Below are 21,912 nucleotides of genomic sequence, written 5' to 3'. Positions count from 1 at the left end.
CCAGAATTACGAAAGAAGAATACATGAATCGAGCAATCAAATTTTCATAATCGATTTGCAATAGCAATCATAAAAGCACAGTACAAACATCTAAAACAGTTAAAAATCTTTAGTAAATACATGAGCTATCCAGAGACTACACATTCATATATGAGCATAAAACACCCCTTGTAAAAATCTAGATGAATAGCAACATACAATACAGTTATCTAAAAATTATAAAATGACAGACATATAATAATAAGAGAGAAATGGTTGTGTGTGAACAGTGTGGATGCTCATCTGATAATACCTAACAAACAAAAAACGCAATTTTAGGCTCCACAGTTAGTAACAAATATTGGGGGCCACCTAAAACCATGAATCTAATCATCATCATCATAAATATATTTATACAATTAGCATATACAGTCTTGAAAAGCACATTAATAAGAAAACATTATTAAAATGACACTATAAAACACAATGAATAATATTATCACGAGTTATCAAAATACACCCTGCCAAAAACTGGGATAAAAAGCAGCAGACTTTAGGTGTCTAATAATTGAAGGTACAATAAGGCTGGTCTCACTTGATTGAAATTAAAAAGGCACAAAGAGAAGGGGACAAACTTGTGTCTGAAGGCTGGCCAGTTAAGACAAATAAAAACAGCGTGTAAAGTGCCTAGTGCAGTAGTCAAGTTCAAGTTCAGAAATTTGTATAGCGCACTACTCACCCAGAGGGTCTCAAGGCGCTTGGGTGAGGGTGGGTGCATTACTTATCGAATAGCCAGGTTTTTAGCTGCTTTCTGAAGGAGAGGTGGTTCTGTGTAAGGCGGAGGTGAGTGGGGCAGTATCATATGTGCAAAAATGGGCGATCTGATGTGGCTATGTCCTAGGTGCTTGGCAATGGAGAGTATGCCATGAGCTACCCTGTGAAAAGATTGTATATGTACTCTTGCCAGAGGTTCACAATTTAGCTGATTATCCAGCAGAATACCTAAATAACAAAACCTATCCGCTTTCCCTAAAGAATGGTCCTTTATATAGCGGGATCTCGATTTCACGTTTTTTGGGCCGACTGTCATAGTATAAGACTTAAAATACTTCATCATTTTGTTCTGTTTTCTGCAAAAATGCCCCCTTTCAACCAAATGGGTTCAAGGATGCACTGAGCGCTAAGAAATAGTGCTAAATGCAAGAGAAGGTGAATAACGAGCACAAGCAGCTGCCCGTGCTCCCCGAATTTGCACTTGAAGTACGATTTTCCCACAATTTACTCCCAGTTTTTAGCATTAGTTTCTTGGCACGAATTGCAACCTTGCGTCCAAAATTCCGTTTGCGTTTGCCATATGTATCAAGGCAAAATGGGTTTGCAAACGACGAAATTCGCAGAATTCCGGCGTTTGCGGACCCATTTTCGCTAAATGGTATGTATGAAACATTTTTGCTGCAAAATAAGGAATCGCTAAATTTGCCATTCCTTATTTTGCGATTGCATTTAAGGAACTGCAAATTTTGCGATTCCTGAAATGCAATGTATCAAGGAAAAAAACATTCCAAAATGCCATTAAGGAATTGCAAATTACCACCAACTTCTAGTTGGTGGTAAGTTGCGAATTCTTTCAAAAAAACATTATTTTAAAAATCAAAAGGTGCCATGGGACGCTTATACATGCCCTTAGGGTATGTATGTGCGTCATATGCGCACACATGTCATTTTCAGGGGTGCAGCAGGGTGTTCTTGAGACACCCCTGCACCTTTGAAAATATTCACAATTTGCGATTAGCAAATTGCGATTCGCAATTTCCCCTTCATTCCTATGGGCCGCCTGGCCCATAGAAATCAATGGGAAATTATTCCTTAATTGCGATTAGCAATTTGCTAATCGCAATTATGGAATTTTAAGGAATCGCTAAAAAGAAGCGATTTTCTACATACATACCATTTTGCGATTTCTAAATAGCGATTCCTTAAAAATCGCTATTTAGGAATCGGAAAATGGAATGTTGATACATACGGCCCTAAATGCAACAGAAAATAAACTGCAGGTCGAGCAGCCGCTTATGCTCGCTAAATGTGCTCTCGCAGTAGGATTTTTTCACCAATAATACTCAATAATGCGAGCAGGCGTAATCGCATTATTATCAGCAATCCGACATCAGTGAAAATTGCTAAATTACTGAAATTATTCCTATTGCTCCAGAGTAATTTAAATTCTTCCGAGGTTTATTGTATATGCAATTGGTCAAATGCTGAGGTTGACACCTCTGAGCAGGGCGGACTGTTTCAGTCAACAGCACTTGGCATGCTGGGATTTTTGACGGCTCACTGTGACCTAATGGCTAGAGCAGTCGACCTCGAAGCAGGGGAACCTGGTTCGAGTCTCGGCAGGGACGCTCAACATTCTGTGATTATGGGCAAATCACTTAATCTCACCGTGCCTAACAAAATAAATATATATGTATGTGACGCAACTGGTGCTCAAAGCGCCCTGATACCCTTCGGTTGAGTTGTGCTATATAAAAGTACAAAAAAATGCATGTGGGGTTAACTGGAAAGCATGTGTGGTCGACTAGAAAGCAGGGGCTGGCTGAAGCACACAAGACCAGGAGCAGCTTGGCAGAGATTCAAAATGTTAAGTGTTTGTGTAGTACGCCATGTGCTGTTTATTTGGTGCAGGGAGGCATCTTGCTTTAATCTGTTTTAAACACGTGTTTCTGTATAACATGTAGAGATTTAGTAAAAAAAACAAGATTCACAGCAGGACAGGGCAGAAATTCAGGTTACAAAGAAAAACGAAAAGAGGCAAATGCAATGAGTCAAATTGGGTCCAATTGTGGTTGCAGGGGTCGTATAAATGACAGGTTTCAGACGAGTATTGTTTGCCCCCGCAGTCTTTGCAGTCTGCACCACATGCATCAGACTGTTAGTATTTTAACACAATGAAATCTCTGGGCTTCTCCACAAAAAACAATCACACCATTGATGGTTCTGTACTGTTTGTGAGAGCGCAGCAGTCACCTCGCCCCACGACATGTGTTTGACAGCCAAATAGACACAGGGCTGATGAGGAGAGAGTGCACAGGGCTGAGGAGGAGAGAGTGCACAGAGTGGAGGAGAGAGTGTGCACAGGGCTGAGGAGGAGAGTGAGCACAGGGCCGAGGAGGAGAGTGAGCACAGGGCCGAGGAGGAGAGAGTGCACAGGGCTGAGGAGGAGAGTGAGCACAGGGAAGAGGAGGAGAGATGGCACAGGGCAGAGGAGGAGAGATGGCACAGGGCAGAGGAGGAGAGAGTGCACAGGGCAGAGGAGGAGAGTGCGCACAGGGCCGAGGAGGAGAGAGAGCACAGGGATGAGGAGGAGAGTGAGCACAGGGATGAGGAGGAGAGTGAGCACAGGGCCGAGGAGGAGAGAGTGCACAGGGCTGAGGAGGAGAGAGTGCACAGGGCCGAGGAGGAGAGTGAGCACAGGGCCGAGGAGGAGAGAGTGCACAGGGCTGAGGAGGAGAGAGTGCACAGGGCCGAGGAGGAGAGAGTGCACAGGGCCGAGGAGGAGAGAGAGCACAGGGCCGAGGAGGAGAGAGTGCACAGGGCAGAGGAGGAGAGAGAGCACAGGGATGAGGAGGAGAGAGAGCACAGGGCCGAGGAGGAGAGAGAGCACAGGGATGAGGAGGAGAGTGAGCACAGGGCCGAGGAGGAGAGAGTGCACAGGGCCGAGGAGGAGAGAGAGCACAGGGATGAGGAGGAGAGTGAGCACAGGGCCGAGGAGGAGAGAGTGCACAGGGAAGAGGAGGAGAGATGGCACAGGGAAGAGGAGGAGAGATGGCACAGGGCAGAGGAGGAGAGAGTGCACAGGGCTGAGGAGAAGAGTACGCACAGGGCTGAGGAGGAGAGTGAGCACAGGGCTGAGGAGGAGAGAGTGCACAGGGCCGAGGAGGAGAGAGAGCACAGGGCTGAGGTGGAGAGAGTGCACTGGGCCGAGGAGGAGAGTGAGCACAGGGCCGAGGAGGAGAGAGTGCACAGGGCCGAGGAGGAGAGAGAGCACAGGGATGAGGAGGAGAGAGTGCACAGGGATGAGGAGGAGAGTGAGCACAGGGCAAAGGAGGAGAGATGGCACAGGGAAGAGGAGGAGAGATGGCACAGGGCAGAGGAGGAGAGAGTGCACAGGGCAGAGGAGGAGAGAGTGCACAGGGCAGAGGAGGAGAGTACGCACAGGGCTGAGGAGGAGAGTGTGCACAGGGCTGAGGAGGAGAGTGAGCACAGGGCTGAGGAGGAGAGTATGAACAGGGCTGAAGAGGAGAGTGTGCACAGGGCTGAGGGGAAGAGTGCACAGGGCTGAGGAGGAGAGAGTGCACAGGGCAGAGGAGGAGAGAGTGCACAGGGATGAGGAGGAGAGTGAGCACAGGGCTGAGGAGGAGATGCACAGGGCTGAGGAGGAGAGAGTGCACAGGGCTGAGGAGGAGGGCTAGCACAGGGCTGAGGAGGAGAGTGTGCACAGGGCTGAGGAGGAGAGTGTGCACAGGGCTGAGGAGGAGAGAGTGCACAGGGCTGAGGAGGAGAGAGTGCACAGGGCTGAGGAGGAGAGTGAGCACAGGGCTGAGGAGGAGAGTGTGCACAGGGCTGAGGAGGAGGGCGTGCACAGGGCTGAGGGGGAGAGTGTGCACAGGGCTGAGGGGAAGCGTGCACAGGGCTGAGGAGGAGAGTACGCACAGGGCTGAGGAGGAGAGTACGCACAGGGCTGAGGAGGAGAGTGTGCACAGGGCCGAGGAGGAGATGCAGAGGGCTGAGGAGGAGAGTGAGGACAGGGCTGAGGGGGAGATGCACAGGGCTGAGGAGGAGAGTGTGCACAGGGCTGAGGAGGAGAGTGCGCACAGGGCTGAGGAGGAGAGTCTGCACAGCGCTGAGGGGGAGAGTATGCACAGGGCTGAGGAGGAGAGTGAGCACAGGGCTGAGGAGGAGAGTATGCACAGGGCTGAGGAGGAGAGCGTGCACAGGGCTGAGGAGGAGAGCGTGCACAGGGCTGAGAAGGAGATGCACAGGGCTGAGGAGGAGAGAGTGCACAGGGCTGAGGAGGAGAGTGAGCACAGGGCTGAGGAGGAGAGTGAGCACAGGGCTGAGGAGGAGAGTATGCACAGGGCTGAGGAGGAGAGCGTGCACAGGGCTGAGGAGGAGAGCGTGCACAGGGCTGAGGAGGAGAGCGTGCACAGGGCTGAGGCGGAGAGTGAGCACAGGGCGGAGGATGAGAGTGAGCACAGGGTTGAGGAGGAGAGTATGCACAGGGCTGAGGAGGAGACTATGCACAGGGGTGAGGAGAGAGTGCACAGGGCAGAGGAGGAGAGAGTGCACAGGGCTGAGGAGAGTGAGCACAGGGCTGAGGAGGAGAGTGAGCACAGGGCTGAGGAGGAGAGTGAGCACAGGGCTGAGGAGGAGAGTGAGCACAGGGCTGAGGAGGAGAGTATGCACAGGGCTGAGGAGGAGATGCACAGGGCTGAGGAGGAGAGAGTGCACAGGGCTGAGGAGGAGGGCTAGCACAGGGCTGAGGAGGAGAGTGTGCACAGGGCTGAGGAGGAGAGTGTGCACAGGGCTGAGGAGGAGAGTGTGCACAGGGCTGAGGAGGAGGGCGTGCACAGGGCTGAGGAGGAGGGCGTGCACAGGGCTGAGGGGGAGAGTGTGCACAGGGCTGAGGGGAAGAGTGTGCACAGGGCTGAGGAGGAGAGTACGCACAAGGCTGAGGAGGAGAGTGTGCACAGGGCCGAGGAGGAGATGCACAGGGCTGAGGAGGAGATGCACAGGGCTGAGGAGGAGAGTGAGGACAGGGCTGAGGGGGAGATGCACAGGGCTGAGGAGGAGAGTGTGCATAGGGCTGAGGCGGAGTGTGCGCACAGGGCTGAGGAGGAGAGTCTGCACAGCGCTGAGGGGGAGAGTATGCACAGGGCTGAGGAGGAGAGTGAGCACAGGGCTGAGGAGGAGAGTACGCACAGGGCTGAGGAGGAGAGCGTGCACAGGGCTGAGGAGGAGAGCGTGCACAGGGCTGAGGAGGAGAGCGTGCACAGGGCTGAGGAGGAGAGCGTGCACAGGGCCGAGGAGACGAGTATGCACAGGGCTGAGGAGACGAGTATGCACAGGGCTGAGGAGACGAGTATGCACAGGGCTGAGGAGACGAGTATGCACAGGGCTGAGGAGACGAGTATGCACAGGGCTGAGGAGACGAGTATGCACAGGGCTGAGGAGACGAGTATGCACAGGGCTGAGGAGGAGATTGTGCACATGACTGAGGAGGAGAGTATGCACAGGGCTGAGGAGGAGATGCACAGGGCAGAGGAGGGGAGTATGCACAGGGCTGAGGAGGAGCGCGAGCACAGGGCTGAGGAGGAGAGTGTGCACAGGGCTGAGGAGGAGAGTGTGCACAGGGCTGAGGAGGAGAGTGTGCACAGGGCTGAGGAGGAGAGTGTGCACAGGGCTGAGGAGGAGAGTATGCACAGGGCTGAGGAGGAGAGTGTGCACGGGTCTGAGGAGGAGAGTATGCACAGGGCTGAGGAGGAGATGCACAGGGCAGAGGAGGAGAGTATGCACAGGGCTGAGGAGGAGATGCACACGGCAGAGGAGGAGAGTATGCACAGGGCTGAGGAGGAGAGTGAGCACAGGGCTGAGGAAGAGAGCGAGCACAGGGTTGAGGAGAAGAATGTGCACAGGGCTGAGGAGGAGAGTGCAGAGGGCTGAGGAGGAGATGCACAGGGCTGAGGTGGAGAGTATGCACAGGGCTTAGGAGGAGAGTGGGCACAGGGCTGAGGAGGAGAGTGAGCACAGGGCTGAGGAGAAGAGTACGCACATGGCTGAGGAGGAGAGTACGCACATGGCTGAGGAGGAGAGTGTGCACAGGGCTGTGGAGGAGAGTATGCACAGGGCTGAGGAGGAGAGTGAGGACAGGGCTGAGGGGGAGATGCACAGGGCTGAGGAGGAGAGTGTGCACAGGGCTGAGGAGGAGAGTGCGCACAGGGCTGAGGAGGAGAGTGCGCACAGGGCTGAGGAGGAGAGTCTGCACAGCGCTGTGGAGGAGAGTATGCACAGGGCTGAGGAGGAGAGTATGCACAGGGCTGAGGAGGAGAGTGCACAGAGCTGAGGAGGAGAGTGCACAGGGCTGAGGAGGAGAGTGTGCACAGGGCTGAGGAGGAGAGTATGCACAGGGCTGAGGAGGAGAGTATGCACAGGGCTGAGGAGGAGAGTGAGCACAGGGCTGAGGAGGAGATGCACAGGGCTGAGGAGGAGAGAGTGCACAGGGCTGAGGAGGAGGGCTAGCACAGGGCTGAGGAGGAGAGTGTGCACAGGGCTGAGGAGGAGAGTGTGCACAGGCTGAGGAGGAGGGTGTGCACAGGGCTGAGGAGGAGAGTGTGCACAGGGCAGAGGAGGAGAGAGTGCACAGGGCAGAGGAGGAGAGAGAGCACAGGGCTGAGGAGGAGAGCGTGCACAGGGCTGAGGAGGAGAGTACACACAGGGCTGAGGAGGAGAGTGAGCAAGGGTCTGCGGAGGAGAGTGAGCAAGGGACTGAGGAGGAGAGTCTGCATAGGGCTGAGGAGGAGAGTGAGCACAGGACTGGAGAGGAAATCTATACAGGACTGGCAAGGCGAGGCTGAACAGGGCTGAGAAGGAGAATGAACACACGACTGGAGAGGGGAATCTGGAGAGGACTAAGGCGGAGAGTCTGCCTAGGGCTGAGGAGGAGAGTGAGCACATGTCGGAGAGGGAAACCTGGAGAGGACTCAGGAGGAGAGGGAGCACAGAACTGGAGAGGTGGGTCTGCACCGGACTCAGGAGGGGAGCCGGCGCCGGTCTCAGGAGAGGGAGCCTGCGCCGGACTCAGGAGGGGAGCCTGGCCGGACTCGGGAAAGGGAGCCGGCGCCGGACTCGGGAAAGGGAGCCGGCGCCGGACTCGGGAAAGGGAGCCGGCGCCGGACTCGGGAAAGGGAGCCGGCGCCGGACTCAGGAGGGGGAGCCGGCGACGGACTCAGGAGGGAAGCCTGCGCCGGACTCAGGAGGGGAGCCGGCGCCGGACTCAGGAGGGGGAGCCGGGGCCGGACTCAGGAGGGGGAGCCGGCGCCGGACTCAGGAGGGGGAGCCGGCGCCGGACTCAGGAGGGGGAGCCGGCGCCGGACTCAGGAGGGGGAGCCTCCGCCGGACTCAGGAGGGGGAGCCTCCGCCGGACTCAGGAGGGGGAGCCTCCGCCGGACTCAGGAGGGGGAGCCTCCGCCGGACTCAGGAGGGGGAGCCTCCGCCGGACTCAGGTGGGGGCCTGCATTGTACTGATGTTGGGAATCTTCACAGGATTTAGGGCTGGAGCCTTCACAGGATTGAGGAGGCTCCCTGCACTATACTTATAAAGGAAGCCTGCCCTGGATCGAAGACGGGTCTGCACTGTCCTGAGGGGGGCTGCACAAGGACTGGGGTGTGATGCTCTCGCCAGCACCAGTTGGAGCCAGCAGCTCCTGTTAATGCTGCCGTGTCTGGCTTTCAGCTCCTGGCAGCTCTGGCCCAACAACTGTTTGAGTCAGCAGAAGTGGGAGAGTGCGCCCCAGCTGCAGGATCAAACGCTGACCTGTCTGGAAACCCTGCGAACTTTCCAAAACAGGCTTTGCGGTGGGAGCAGAGCCGGGGGTCACTGTAAAGAATCCTGCTCTTCAGCTGCAGCAAGAGATTGTTAGAAAGGTGACTTAGGTGCAAAAGAAGGGTAAGGTCTGGTCTAGTCTACGATATTGTCTCCCATAATCCTCTGCGCTGTAGATATGTAAACAGTGTGCCAGCGCTGCACAAAAACACAATATATGACCAGTCCAGGCCGAATACCCTGCGGTTCGGTCCTCCAAGGTAAATCCTGGTCCGAAACTCTAGGATTCTCAGTTATCGGGAGAGACCAGGTCTGAAATCGCATACTTCTCTGCTCCATAGTCGCTCCAGGGTGGTCTACTTTCCCATCATCCCCCACTACATGGTCAGTCCTGGTCTGATGAACTCTCCCATGATCCTCTGCTCCATGATCAGTCCTGTGATGACGAAATCCTCTTTCATGAAGCTCTGCTCCATGGTCAGTCCAGGACTGATGCCCTTGGATATCCTCTCCCATGAACTACAGTCCTGACATCACAGCATCCTCTCCCATGATCCTCTATTCCATGGAGAGTCCGGGACTGAGACCAACTCCCGTTATCCTCTACTCCAGGGGTCTCCAAACCGGTCCTGGAGGGCCGGATCCATGCCAGATTTTTAAAATTACTACATGTATCTCAATGGGGATATCCAAAAAATCTGGCATGGATTCGGCCCTCCAGGACCGGTTTGGAGACCCCTGCTCTACTCCATGGTGAGTCCTGGACTGAGACCAACTCCCATGATCCTCTACTCCATGGTGAGTCCTGGACTTAGACCAACTCCCATGATCCTCTACTCAATGGTGAGTCCTGGACTGAGACCATCTCCCATGATCCTCTACTCCATGGTGAGTCCTGGACTTAGACCAACTCCCATGATCCTCTATTCCATGGAGAGTCCGGGACTGAGACCAACTCCCGTTATCCTCTACTCCAGGGGTCTCCAAACCGGTCCTGGAGGGCCGGATCCATGCCAGATTTTTAAAATTACTACATGTATCTCAATGGGGATATCCAAAAAATCTGGCATGGATTCGGCCCTCCAGGACCGGTTTGGAGACCCCTGCGAGTCTACTCCATGGTGAGTCCTGGACTGAGACCAACTCCCATGATCCTCTACTCCATGGTGAGTCCTGGACTTAGACCAACTCCCATGATCCTCTACTCCATGGTGAGTACGGGACTGAGACCATCTCCCATGATCCTCTACTCCATGGGGAGTCCTGGACTGAGACCAACTCCCATGATCCTCTACTCCATGGTGAGTACGGGACTGAGACCATCTCCCATGATCCTCTACTCCATGGTGAGTCCTGGACTGAGGCCAACTCCCATGATCCTCTACTCCATGGTGAGTCCTGGACTGAGACCAACTCCCATGATCCTCTACTCCATGGTGAGTCCTGGACTGATACCAACTCCCATGATCCTCTCCTCCATGGTGAGTCCTAGACTGAAACAATCTCCCATGATCCTCTGCTTCATGGTCAGTCCTCTTCATCTGATACCGAAGCCTGTGACCATTCATTCAGTTCAGGTCGGATACCCCGAAATTCCCTTAGGATTGGTCTTTCTTTGCCTGCCATCATCTCCCATGATCCTCCACTGTCTGCCCTGGTCCGATTTCCCATGATCCTCGATTCTTTGGTCAGTTACTGTCTGCCCTGGTCCGATTTCCCATGATCCTCGATTCTTTGGTCAGTTATGCCACAGAACGAGAACACGGTAAGAAAGGGGGTGGTGATGGACGGAGCATCTGAATCAATCAAACACTCACACCCAGTCAAAAGATCTGAGTTTAATCCATCACCGTTCTTTAGCCCACTCTGCCACCCCAGTTCAGACATGGCTATATGCAAATCAGTCTGACCCTGTGCCTCATGGGAACAGTCCAGCCTGAACTGCCAAGCCATGCCTTCCCTGGACCAGAAACAAGCTTCCAAGGACCAGTTTCTGGCATTCCAGCTGTCTTCAGCACGGCTTGCTTGAATCCAGAGGCAAAGTGAGCAAGGGACTCACGTCTGAGCATACCCTGCCACACTTATGGCGGCCAAAAGCGGTACAGAAGGGGATGGTGATGGACGGAGCATCTGAATCAATCAAACACTCACACCCAGTCAAAAGATCTGGGTTTAATCCATCACTGTTCTTTAGCCCACTCTGCCACCCCAGTTCAGACATGGCTATATGCAAATCAGTCTGACCCTGTGCCTCATGGGAACAGTCCAGCCCGAACTGCCAAGCCAGGTCTTCCCTGGACCAGAAACAAGCTTCCGAGGACCGGTTTCTGGCATTGATGGATTAAACCCAGATCTTTTGACTGGGTGTGAGTGTTTGATTGGTTCATATGCTCCGTCCATCACCACCCCCTTTTGCACCACAGAACGAGAACACCGGCGTTGTATCAGGGTGATCGACCCCCATGTGCATCAGGGGGCTGAGGCCACTGCCGATTCTCCCACCCAGCACTGTGCACCACTAACGTCATTCCAGTACTGGCGTCCACCGCCGAGCACGGACACTCACACTTCAGTACTGGGCTTCCCCTGGCTGCAGGGTACTTGCATCCACAGCCCAGGCCTCTGCTCTCACCGGCACGCATTGCCATGTTAGGACACAAACCGTGCTGAACTATCTGTGTTTATTTTGGGGAAAAATGATTCTCCGCGTCCTTAAAGCTCTGGCGAAGTGTCACTAAATAGACACATTGCTGGGCTTTCATCCCTGCAGACTCGCGCTCCTCGCTCAGCACAGACCCCGGTGACGTCGCCTCAGAAAGGAGGGGGAGTGAGACAGAGTGAAAGCAGCGCAGTTAATTACCAGTGAAAGGTTCTGGGCAGATCTGTCCTGAGCCAGGCCAGTGGGCATTTGCAATAACGAGCATGTTTGCTGCTGCGGCTGCTCAGACGTATTCTGCATAACTGCTAACTCATATGGCTGCTTGTGTGACCTTAGGCATTCTGGAAGGGGTTATAGCTGCGTTGGTGACAAATCCGGGGCAAAATCTGTGACGTGTATTTGTGTGGCTTGTTTACATAGGGTTGTCACTTCGGTCTCGGTTGTCATGGCACCATATTTCCTGTCCATATTTACATTTGCTGGCCTGATGCATTCTGGGTTTTGTAGTGTCCGTTAGCTTCCGCTGGGTCTTTTCAAGTGGCACACCTTCTGAATCCAAATAACTGACTAACATATCCACCACTCATATTACTTGCATTTTTTCACTATACTAATTCACCACTAATCCTTATGGGTTCCGGAGTAGCGTGCTACTCACAAAAAAAGCGCTTCAACACCCCATCAGGGGTAACAAGCGGTATATGAATGCCAACCTTTTTCCCTCTTCTATCCCTCCGCTATCCTTCTGAATCCAAATAACTGACTAATATCCACCACTCAAATTACTTTCATATTTCACTATACTAATTCAACACTAATCCTTTATGGGTTCCGGTGTAGCGCGCTGCTCGCCGAAAAAGTGCTTTGACGCCTCATCAGGGGTAATAAGCGCTATATAAATGCAATTACAATGCAATTAAAATATCTGATAACAGTGATGTGGGGCGAAAAAGCAGAGACCTGGATACACAAAGCCCCGATACACAGGCGAGGTGGTGACCCTATATATGGTTCATAAAGTTTAGCACATTGTTTCTTTCTTTTTGTTGGCGTCTAAGGATATCCACTCTGTCTTCTGTCCCATCCGGGAAGAAAAAATGTGATGAATGCCCTTACCTTCCCAGAGGAATTCATGGGTCTGACCAAATGCCATTGTCATCCAAGAAACGCCACATCTGGGAGGAGACTAGAGGTAAGACAGGAGAAGGCCCTGATATGTTGGAGTGCAGGGGACCCTGGAAAAGTAGTCCTGCCTGGTCTGGAAGAGGAAGAAGGGACCAATTGTCTATGACCGCCTCCTTCAAAATCCAGCCAACAGGAGGACCAGCATTTTCAGGTCACAGGCTGGGGCCTACAGACACCCCCATTGAGGCGTATCTCAGAGCTCTCTGGGTTCATTGTCCCGCCTTCCTCTATACATTAGGCTTTACATTCACATTTACATGTCTAGGTCTGGGTTCAAGGTTTGGCAGTCAGTCCACCCTGGTAGTCATGCACCAGAATTCCCACAAGGGCCAGGAAACAAGCCAGCCTATTCCTCTGACCATCACACTCTCGTCCAGGAATATAATTGTCCTGGTGCAAAACAGGAACACCGTAGGAACTGGTTCCTGGTGCGGAGCGATGACGTTCAGCTCTGCAGAAGTTGTAGGATTAACAAACATGGTCGGTGCTGGAATAATGTATCCAAGTAAGATTAGGATTTACTGCAGGAATGTGTTGTGTCAAATCAGTTGTTACAGGATAATGTAGGTGTTCGGCATTTGTAGCTATCCATTTTGAATTTCGCCATGTCAGAAGTTTTGAGGGTGGTATTAATGGAAGAAGGTTCTCCAATTTCACTAAAATGTGAGCAATCACGTATCATGTACCAGACGTAACAATGCATGCAGCAAACTAGTAACCACACACTTGTTTGCAGATTATAAGGGATCATAGAAGGCAGCGATCCATTGCAGAACCGAGTATGTTTGTGGCAACAACAAAACAGCCTCACACACCACATCACATGATGTAAACATGGCACCATAACAGTCCAGCTCTTCGGAAAATCTACTCAGTGCCCAAAAACTCTAGCTTATGTTTAATGCCAGGGCCAGTACTTTCCTAGATTGAAGTCTATCTACGCATAGGTCTTTCTATACCAGGTCGAGTGGTTCCAACCTGAACGTTATTACTTTATTTTATGGTGGTTCTCAGAGTGGTTGTTTATCCCTGAAGGCCAGGGAGCACTTTACCTAGCAACCAGAATAGATGGCCCACATTTGAGGGACATACTAATACGTTTACATAAGAAGGTGTATCATTTAAGAAACATGAAGAGGATAAACACAATTATTCCAGTGAGAAGAAGCGGCTAGGAGTCTACTGTGTAGACAGTAGACAGGTAAGACAATGCTAAAGAGATAGGCTTGGAGTTGTTTCCAATGAGGGGAGAGTCTAAGGTGGAAAAGATGGTCATCACATAGTCGTGGTCCTTATGCCAAACTAACCTACTGGTGTGCGCATTCCTTGTACGTCTTTTGAGTTTACAGCCTGGCAAGGGATGTGTCGGATTAGTTTTTATTCCAGTGGAGGCCCTGAGTTTGGATGCAAGGTAGTCATGCTTCCTCATCTGAAGTGCTTTGTAGACCTTGTGCGACAAACTTTAAAGTGGCGGCAAGCAGGAGGAACCACTGTAGATTTTTCAAAGTAGCGGAAACGTGTTCAGACTTTCTTTGGTTGAGCTGCCGAATGAAAAGCTGCTTAAATTTGTGTCAGTGAGGAGCCAGGGAGACTAGTAAATGAACTGTTTCCTCCGTCTAGCTGAGACAGGTCATGGGCATGGATCTGGAAGTTCATAGCTGGAAAGTAGGATTTAGTTTTACATCATAATGTAAGCTTGAACAAGCGGTCTGTGCTTTTTGTTTATAATTTACATGGTCATTGAAGGAAAGCGTAGTCTATGAGAAAGAACGTAGAATTAACAGCGAGTGAAAGGCGAGGAAGAAACCATCTAAATCCATATTGGAGGAATAGTTTGATTACTCTGCCCTTCATGAGAATACATTTAGTCCGTATTAGGTTGAGTTTAATGTATAAAGAAGATATATATCTTTAAATGAGATCTTGGTAGGCTATAAGCTGAAGAATGCGTCTAGTCGATGACATTTTAAGGTATAATCCAGTCTCCGCAGTATATTGGCGGATGGCAGAGTCTTGTGTTCTTAGGGGTACTCACAGTGCCTCCATGTCAAGTTTACCCTCATGGGAGTGACAATGGAGTCCTACGGTTCTTCTCCGGACGAGCACAGGGGGAGACCTGCAGAATCCTATCCATGCAGCTTGGTGTCTGCCACAGAGATATGTGGCGATATATGGCGAGGCAATTTAAAGTGTATCCGTGATGCTTGTGCGTAAGCAGAGAGTATTGAGGGGGAACTGAGTGTTTGATGTTAGCCAACGCCACAACAGTTCAAGCAGTAACAGCAGGCAGGAACCACCATTTTGAGTTATTCATGGAATGTCATCTACAACTCGGATCTACAATTCTGAGTGATTGACGGCCTCTATTCCACAGCCGGGGTGAAAGCCAGAGAGATGGTTGTGAAGACTGAGGACTGTGGTAGAGAATATGAAATCCAAAATATCGATGGGTCACAATATCGGGACCACAATATCAAGGAACAACATATTGTTCAGGAAAGTGCTCAGAGGGAGGAAAGGATTGATTATCAACTCTACATCTACATTCCTTGATGATGTTATTGCTATATCTATATATATGTATGATAGATAGATAGATAGATAGATAGATAGATAGATAGATAGATAGATAGATAGATAGATAGATAGATAGATAGATAGAAAGATATACATGATAATTAATTCTGCATCTACATTCCTTGATGATATAAATATATATATATATATCTATCTACAAGGTGCAAATATGTGGAGTCAGGTATAGGAAAGGTTTAGAAACCTACCTTTCGAAATGTTACACTTCGATATTGTGGCCAGGATACTATGACCCGTTGATATTTGGGTTTCGATATCCCCAGACTGATGTGTTTCATGAAGGTGGTCAGCTATAGACCCTTTCAAAAAATGTTCCATGGACGAGAAGGCCTGTCATGGGTCGGCCAACCCGCATCTCATCTGGGTTAAGGACACAGTGCAGACATTTTCAAGAATGATTGGAATATACATGTAGGAAGAGAGGTGATAATTATGTTCAAAGTAGATGTAAGGGCTTCAGTAGGGAATGAATTTATGAAAGATGGTGAGATACGGTCATCACCATAGGATGATACTTTGAGAGAATGTAACATGGGAGACGAGAGCCGCATTGCCAGTGGATTGTACGAGCGCCATAGGATGTGACAGAGGAAGTGTGAGGTTTTGTAGTGTGGGCAGTAGAATTACTAATGTTGTGAGATTGTGTTGATTGCCTTACAGGTGTCCCCAACCAGTCGATTGTGAGCTCCCAGTAGCTCCCAGACACCTTCAGAGCAGCCCTAGTCACCCATACACATATGTCCCAATCACACGAATACACAGTCATACATCCTCAAGGACCACGCTCTCGCTGACACACTTGGCAGCCCTGTCCTAGTGCCCCTCGTCAAAATATTTTTTATTCAAACCATAGCATCTGGCTCTGTGGACATTAGCCTTTAAGTCAGTGAAGCTGGGCGTGGGGGTGTCTGTTAACAGCGCCTAAGTTGTTTGGCCTCCAGTAGCTCGCGATCATTTTCACTGATCAGAAGTAGCTCTCACTACAGAAATGATTGGTGACCCCTGCACAATATTGACTGTGGTTTGATTCCGGTATTGAATGTAGAATAGGTAGTGGTGGAAGAGGATTCAGATCCAGACTGCACCAAGGTGCAGAGGGGCGGGGTCTGGCCTTCTTCAGGTAAAAATGAGCACAGATGTCTGCTGGTGTCTGAAGGGTGTGTTCAGTGTGGAGGGCAGTTTTTGTCAATACTTGTTGTGGAAGGAAGTGAAATCAAGTGTTTCTGCGTGCACACGTATGCATCCGAGGCCTGGAGTGTGAGAGAGATGCTCTCAGAGACACTCGCGATGTCTCTTATACACTCCTGCACCCCACGCCCTATGGATGAGGGAGATGCTCTCAGAGACAGCCATGCTGTCTCTTATGCACTCCTGCACCCCACGCCCTATGGATGAGGGAGATGCTCTCAGAGACAGCCATGCTGTCTCTTATGCACTCCTGCACCCCACGCCCTATGGATGAGGGAGATGCTCTCAGAGACAGCCATGCTGTCTCTTATGCACTCCTGCACCCCACGCCCTATGGATGAGGGGGATGCTCTCAGAGACAGTCATGCTGTCTCTTATGCACTCCTGCACCCCACGCCTTATGGATGAGGGCGATGCTCTCAGAGACAGTCATGCTGTCTCTTATGCACCCCTGCACCCCACGCCCTATGGATGAGGGAGATGGTCCTTGCAAGGTTTTCCTGCATCTTATGTAAGCCAGGGAGTGAGTGAAATGTCCCCAAACACTGCCACGCGGTCACTTATGCATCCGGGACCTTGAGCGGGGGAATGATGGGAGTCACGTGTCCCCTTTACCCGTCCTGCCTCTGGAGAGATGTTGTCCTAAAGATCCTGTCACCGTGAGAGGACATTCCGTGCATAGTCAGGCCCAGGGTGCGTGGGAGATGCCCTATGCACCATCTTTCTTCATCCACCTTTCCCCTCCTCTCATTTATTACAAGGGGGTGATTTTTATGTATAAAAAAGTGTCTATTGCAGCAGCAAAGCTTTCACTCTGGACAGACATCCCTCCCCCCTCCCCCAGCCCCTGATCAGCATGCCCCCTCCCCGAGCCACCTCTATGCAGCAGCCTGGGCAGGTGAACACCCCACATCAGTGGGACCTGCTGGCCTTCACGTAGGGCTCCAGCAGACACGTCTGTGCAGTGTGCAGACCAGACAAGCCTTCGCTAATGCCACAGGCAGACCCAGCAACAGAAGGGCGAGCATTAACATTATAATATCAGATGTGCAGCTGGCGGAAACCCAAGCTAATGAAATACAAACTGACCGGAAAAAAGTGGTCGAAATCAGCATTTAACACGGGATCTGATTGGAAACATAGTGCAGTGAAACTGCACCACGAGCAAAATCATTTTCAAGAACTTCATTTTAACAATTAAAGGGATTTTAAATGTGATGTTGCGTAGTGCTAGTAAAACAAATTGTATTCCAATCTTCGTACCTCCTGAAGAAGGACAAGCTGGTCATGGGCATATAATTGGCGACGAGGTCGGTGTTCCAAACATTCTAAACTCTTCCCACAGTATTGACTGAATGTTTAATTCATTTTCCAATTCTTTCTTTCCAAACAAAAATTGTCATCCAAAAGTACAGTAAATTCTACATTTTAATTTGTATCAAATGTTTTCAAGCAGAGCGATTTTGAGCATTTCCTGTCACCACGCCGTCAGATTGGCCACCACAAGAACCCAACGGGCAATGCCCCATGCCACCTTGAAAATTCCACCCCACATGCCACCTTGACCTGCGGTGGAATACACACTGCCAATATAACCAGTGCTGGAAAACTCTATTCTTATCTCCATGGCAACCTCACAAGCACTGGCAATTTCTCTGGCACGCTTCACGCCCTCCTGGCCAGTAGACAGTATATTCATATGCCCCTTGGCAGACTGGCACGCATAGCATCTCTAGAGCAATGCACAGTTCACACTTAACCGGTACCCGAAGGTGATATCTTGTGCACAATAACAGTTTGGCCAATACAGACAACACCTGTGCCATGGCAAATGCCCACATGATAAGTACCAGAGCGCCATATCACATACTGTGACCATTACTGACAAACATATGTTCAATGCCTAGCGCCTATCTAACCAGCACCAGAAACTGTCCCTATCCTATGGCAGCTTGAGCATTATTCATAATACTTCTGCCAGGCGTAGTACCCACTTGACTGTTTCCAGAAGACTCGATTCAGTACTACGTGACTCTTTAACTAGCAGTGACAACATAACCAGTACCATGAGGCGATATGCCATACCCACTGACAGGCTAACAAGTAGCCTTTGCCCATTGGTCGCTCCCAGGAGACTAGTAACCATTCTTAACCGGTGCAAACAATATCCAGGAAATGTGCAGAAGAGGTTTCTTTTCAACAGTGTGCACCAACCTCCCCGGTACTGGCAACCCCTGCGTGCTGTGTGTGCCATGCCAGTCTCGCCCTGTACAGCAGCGGGTCAAGCTGGAAGTGATGAGTCTGGGCTGCCCACTTCTGATTTCTTCTGTCAGGGGAGGGCAGGGACATGCTGCCCCTGACCCTTAGAAGAGGTGCCAGGTGGGCCCCCATCCGCCTCACAGAGAGGTATGCACCGGTGGGGGGCGCTGGTTGAAAGCTGCATGGCACTGGTGGTCAGCTGTTAACAGGACAGCGCTGAGTGTCCAGCAGAGGACGGCTGGACAGCACTGGTGATCAGCGGTGCTACTGGGCAGTGGTCCGTCTACTGTGAATGCGCCTAGGGAGGCCCCCGCGGTACCGAGCCCTTGGTGGGCATCGGTGGGCTCCGGTACACTCCGCCCCCCTCCCCCACACAGGTCAGCGCTAGTGACGGGGGGGGGGGTACTGACCTCCACCATGCCATTGGTCAGCGTTAGTGGACAGCTCCGCTCTCCACGTCAATGGCCAGCAGTAAGTTACTGGTGACCCCAGGCCATTGGTCAGCGCTAATGGAAGCAAGGGGTTCCTGCTCACGCCCCTCTGCCATTGGCTAGCGGTGGATACTGGTACCCCTCTCCCTCATGCCATTGGTCAGCCCTGGTGCACAGCAATGGGTTTTTGCACCCCTTGACCATGCCGCTGTCCAGCACTAGTGATCAGAGGAGGTTACAGTGCGCCCCCCCCCCCTCCCTCCAGCCATTGGTGCACAGCCGCCCCTCCCCCTCCCGGTACTCACTGGCTTTGCCCGGCCTCGGCCTCTGCAGCAGCTTCTGCACCGTGATCAGGTCCTCGGTCTTCACTGCCTGCAGCAGCTCCTGGTCCTTTCCCATCGCAGAGTCTCCAGGGGGGGCGTCCTCAGGTCCGGTTCGGGGGGGCGGGCGGGCGGTCTCCCGGTGCCCTCAGAGCATCCTTCCCGTGCGCCGGGAGCGGGTGCGTGCACATCCAGGGATGCAGGGGGCGGGCGGGGGTGAATCACGAGGACGCCGGGGATGCGAGCGGGGCACACGCCTGGGCCCGGGTTGCCTTTTTGTAGGGCGCCATAGCACCGGGGACCGCGGAGAATTCACCAAGAGGGGCCTGTCCCCCCGCGCGCAGGCGCTAACGAGCAGACAGGGCTTCGAGGCGCCTCTAAAGGGGTTGGGGCAGGGACCCCCTCTCCACCATCACCCCCAGCATCCAAGAACGCCCCCTTTCAGAGGGGCCGGAGTCAGCTCCGCGCATCGATGCCCAGAAATGGTCAATCCGTAGGGTGGCAGGTTTGGGGGGTAGATCCGCAGGGATGGGGGGCTTTCCACACAGGCAGCTAGCCAGGCTGCAATCCCAAATGCACGCTCCTGGGGAGCCCCCCCACAACCCCGAGGGCACAGGGGGCCTTGAAGCAGCTGCAGCAAGACGAAGGCGCGGGGGAAGCCCAGCCTCGGTGTCCGCTGGGCGCTGCAGGAGCGGGTGGACCCGGGCAGCGCAGGATCTGCAAGGCTCTCCTCCCTCACTATCCCCCCCTCCCTCCACCCGCCTCGCTCTCTGACTCCGCCCCTTCACTCGCTGACCCCGCCCCTTCCTTCTCTGCTCTCCCCTTCACTCCATTTCCATCCCCCTTCATTTATTTTATTTAATTTAATAAGATTTTATCTAGCGCGAACTTTACCCGAAGGTGTCAGAGCGCTTTACATAAGAACCAGTTTCAATACATAAGGATTTAGGATTACGTGCGTTTGCGTTACATAAAAGATACAAGCAGAAACCATTGCAAATGTACAAGTTGTAAAGTCACTCTGCTCCTCACTCGGTTTTCTTTTTTCCCTTCCTCCCGTTTCTCCCTCTAGTCCTCCTCCTTTCCCTGTTTTATATCCCTTAGCGCTCCCTCCTTCTGGTACTCGCTTTCTCCTCACAGCGCTACCACAATACAGCGCGCCACTACTGGGCTGAACTAGAAGTCCTTTTCAAATATTCATGAGAGGTCATTTGAATACTCCTCCCACCACACCCTGACCCCGCCCTCCCTCCGCCCTCTACTCTGTCCATCCTTTCCCATCTCTTCCCCTCCCCGCCCCCTTGGGACTGATTTTGTAACGCAATATAACGCACGGGGCTTTATTTACCGTGAGTAAACAGAGACGTGCTGCCTCTTGCGTATTTCTTTAACATAATGGTCTGGACCCTACGCTCTTTCCTTGCTACCTGGACACCCCCTCTCTTCATTCACCCCTTGCAGCCTTCCGAACCCTCCTGCCCAATAAACTCCTCCCCGTCGCGCCTGGTCCTCCCCCGACGGTCCTCTGTCTATCCAGTTATCCCGACTCAACCTCGGCCATTCCGCGAAATATTTCACTGTCTCCCCCGGCTCCCCTCTCTGTGCCTCTTTCTACCCTCTCTCAGCCTGCTGCCACTCCGCCTGATTATTCCCTCTCCCTGCCTGCTTCTCCCTTACCTGCTTCCCTTCCCTCTGCCTGCTTCTCCCTTTCTCTGCTTGCTTCCTCCTCTACATGCTTCTCCCCTATCCCTGTCTGCTTCTCCCCTTTCATGGCTTGCTTCCCCCTGCCTGCTTCTTCCCCTTTCTCTGCTTGCTTCTCCCCTACCTGCGTCCCCTCCCTCTGCCTGCTTCTCCCTCTCTCTGCTTGCTTCCTTCTCTGCATGCTTCTCCCCTATCCCTGTCTGCTTCTCCCCTCTCATTGCTTGCTTCCCCTTCCTGCTTCTCCCCTATCCCTGTCTGCTTCTCCCCTTTCATTGCTTGCTTCCCCCTTCCTGCTTCCCCCTCTCTCTGCTTGCTTCTCCCCTCCTCTCTGATTGCTTCTCCCCTCCCTCTGCCTGCTTCTCCCCAATCTCTGTCTGCTTCTCCCCTCTCTTTGCATGCTCCCCCTACCTGCTTCTCCCCCTCTGCCTGCTTCTCCCCTCTCATTGCTTGCTTCCCCCCTTCCTGCTTCTCCCCCTTTCTCTACTTGCTTCTCCCCTCCCTCTGCCTGCTTCTCCCCTCTCATTGCTTGCTTCCCCCCTTCCTGCTTCTCCCCCTCTCTCTACTTGCTTCTCCCCTCCCTCTGCCTGCTTCTCCCCTCCCTCTGCCTGCTTCTCCCCAATCTCTGCCTGCTTCTCCCCTCTCTTTGCATGCTCCCCCTACCTGCTTCTCCCCCTCTGCCAGCTTCTCCCCTCTCTCTGCTTGCTTCCTCCTCCTGCATGTTTCCCCCCTCTCTCTGCTTGCTTCCCCCCTGCCTGCGTCTCCCCTCACCCTGCCTGCTTTTCCCCTCTCGCTGTTTGCTTCCCTGCTCTGCCTGTTTCGCCCCTCTCTCTGCCTGCTACCCCTCCTCCTGCTTCTCCCTTCTGCCTCCCCCTGCCTTTTTCTCCCCTATCTTTGCTTGTGACGCCCTCTGCCTGATTCTATCCTCTCTTTGCTTGTGACCCCCTCTCCCTGCCTGCTACCCAGGGCACAAGTCCTAAAACAAGCATTAACAAT

The 21,912-nt window shown here is 52.3% G+C and overlaps 1 protein-coding gene across 2 annotated transcripts in view; it reads right to left on the bottom strand.

The window, feature by feature from the left end:
- Positions 1-19,914, bottom strand: part of CASKIN1 (CASK interacting protein 1) — a 662,583-nt gene extending 642,669 nt beyond the window's left edge. For both annotated transcript variants that reach the window (XM_086940483.1, XM_086940482.1), the window contains exon 1: positions 19,204-19,914. In XM_086940483.1, coding sequence (XP_086796609.1) covers positions 19,204-19,297 — 94 coding nt within the window. In that variant the 5' untranslated portion in view covers positions 19,298-19,914. The remainder of the gene's footprint in view (positions 1-19,203) is intronic.
- Positions 19,915-21,912: the final 1,998 nt, after the last annotated feature.

The sequence above is a fragment of the Lissotriton vulgaris genome, chromosome 10 (genome assembly GCF_964263255.1).
Source record: "Lissotriton vulgaris chromosome 10, aLisVul1.2, whole genome shotgun sequence".
In the NCBI taxonomy this organism is placed as follows: domain Eukaryota; kingdom Metazoa; phylum Chordata; class Amphibia; order Caudata; family Salamandridae; genus Lissotriton; species Lissotriton vulgaris.
This window is presented reverse-complemented; position numbering and strand designations above follow the sequence as displayed.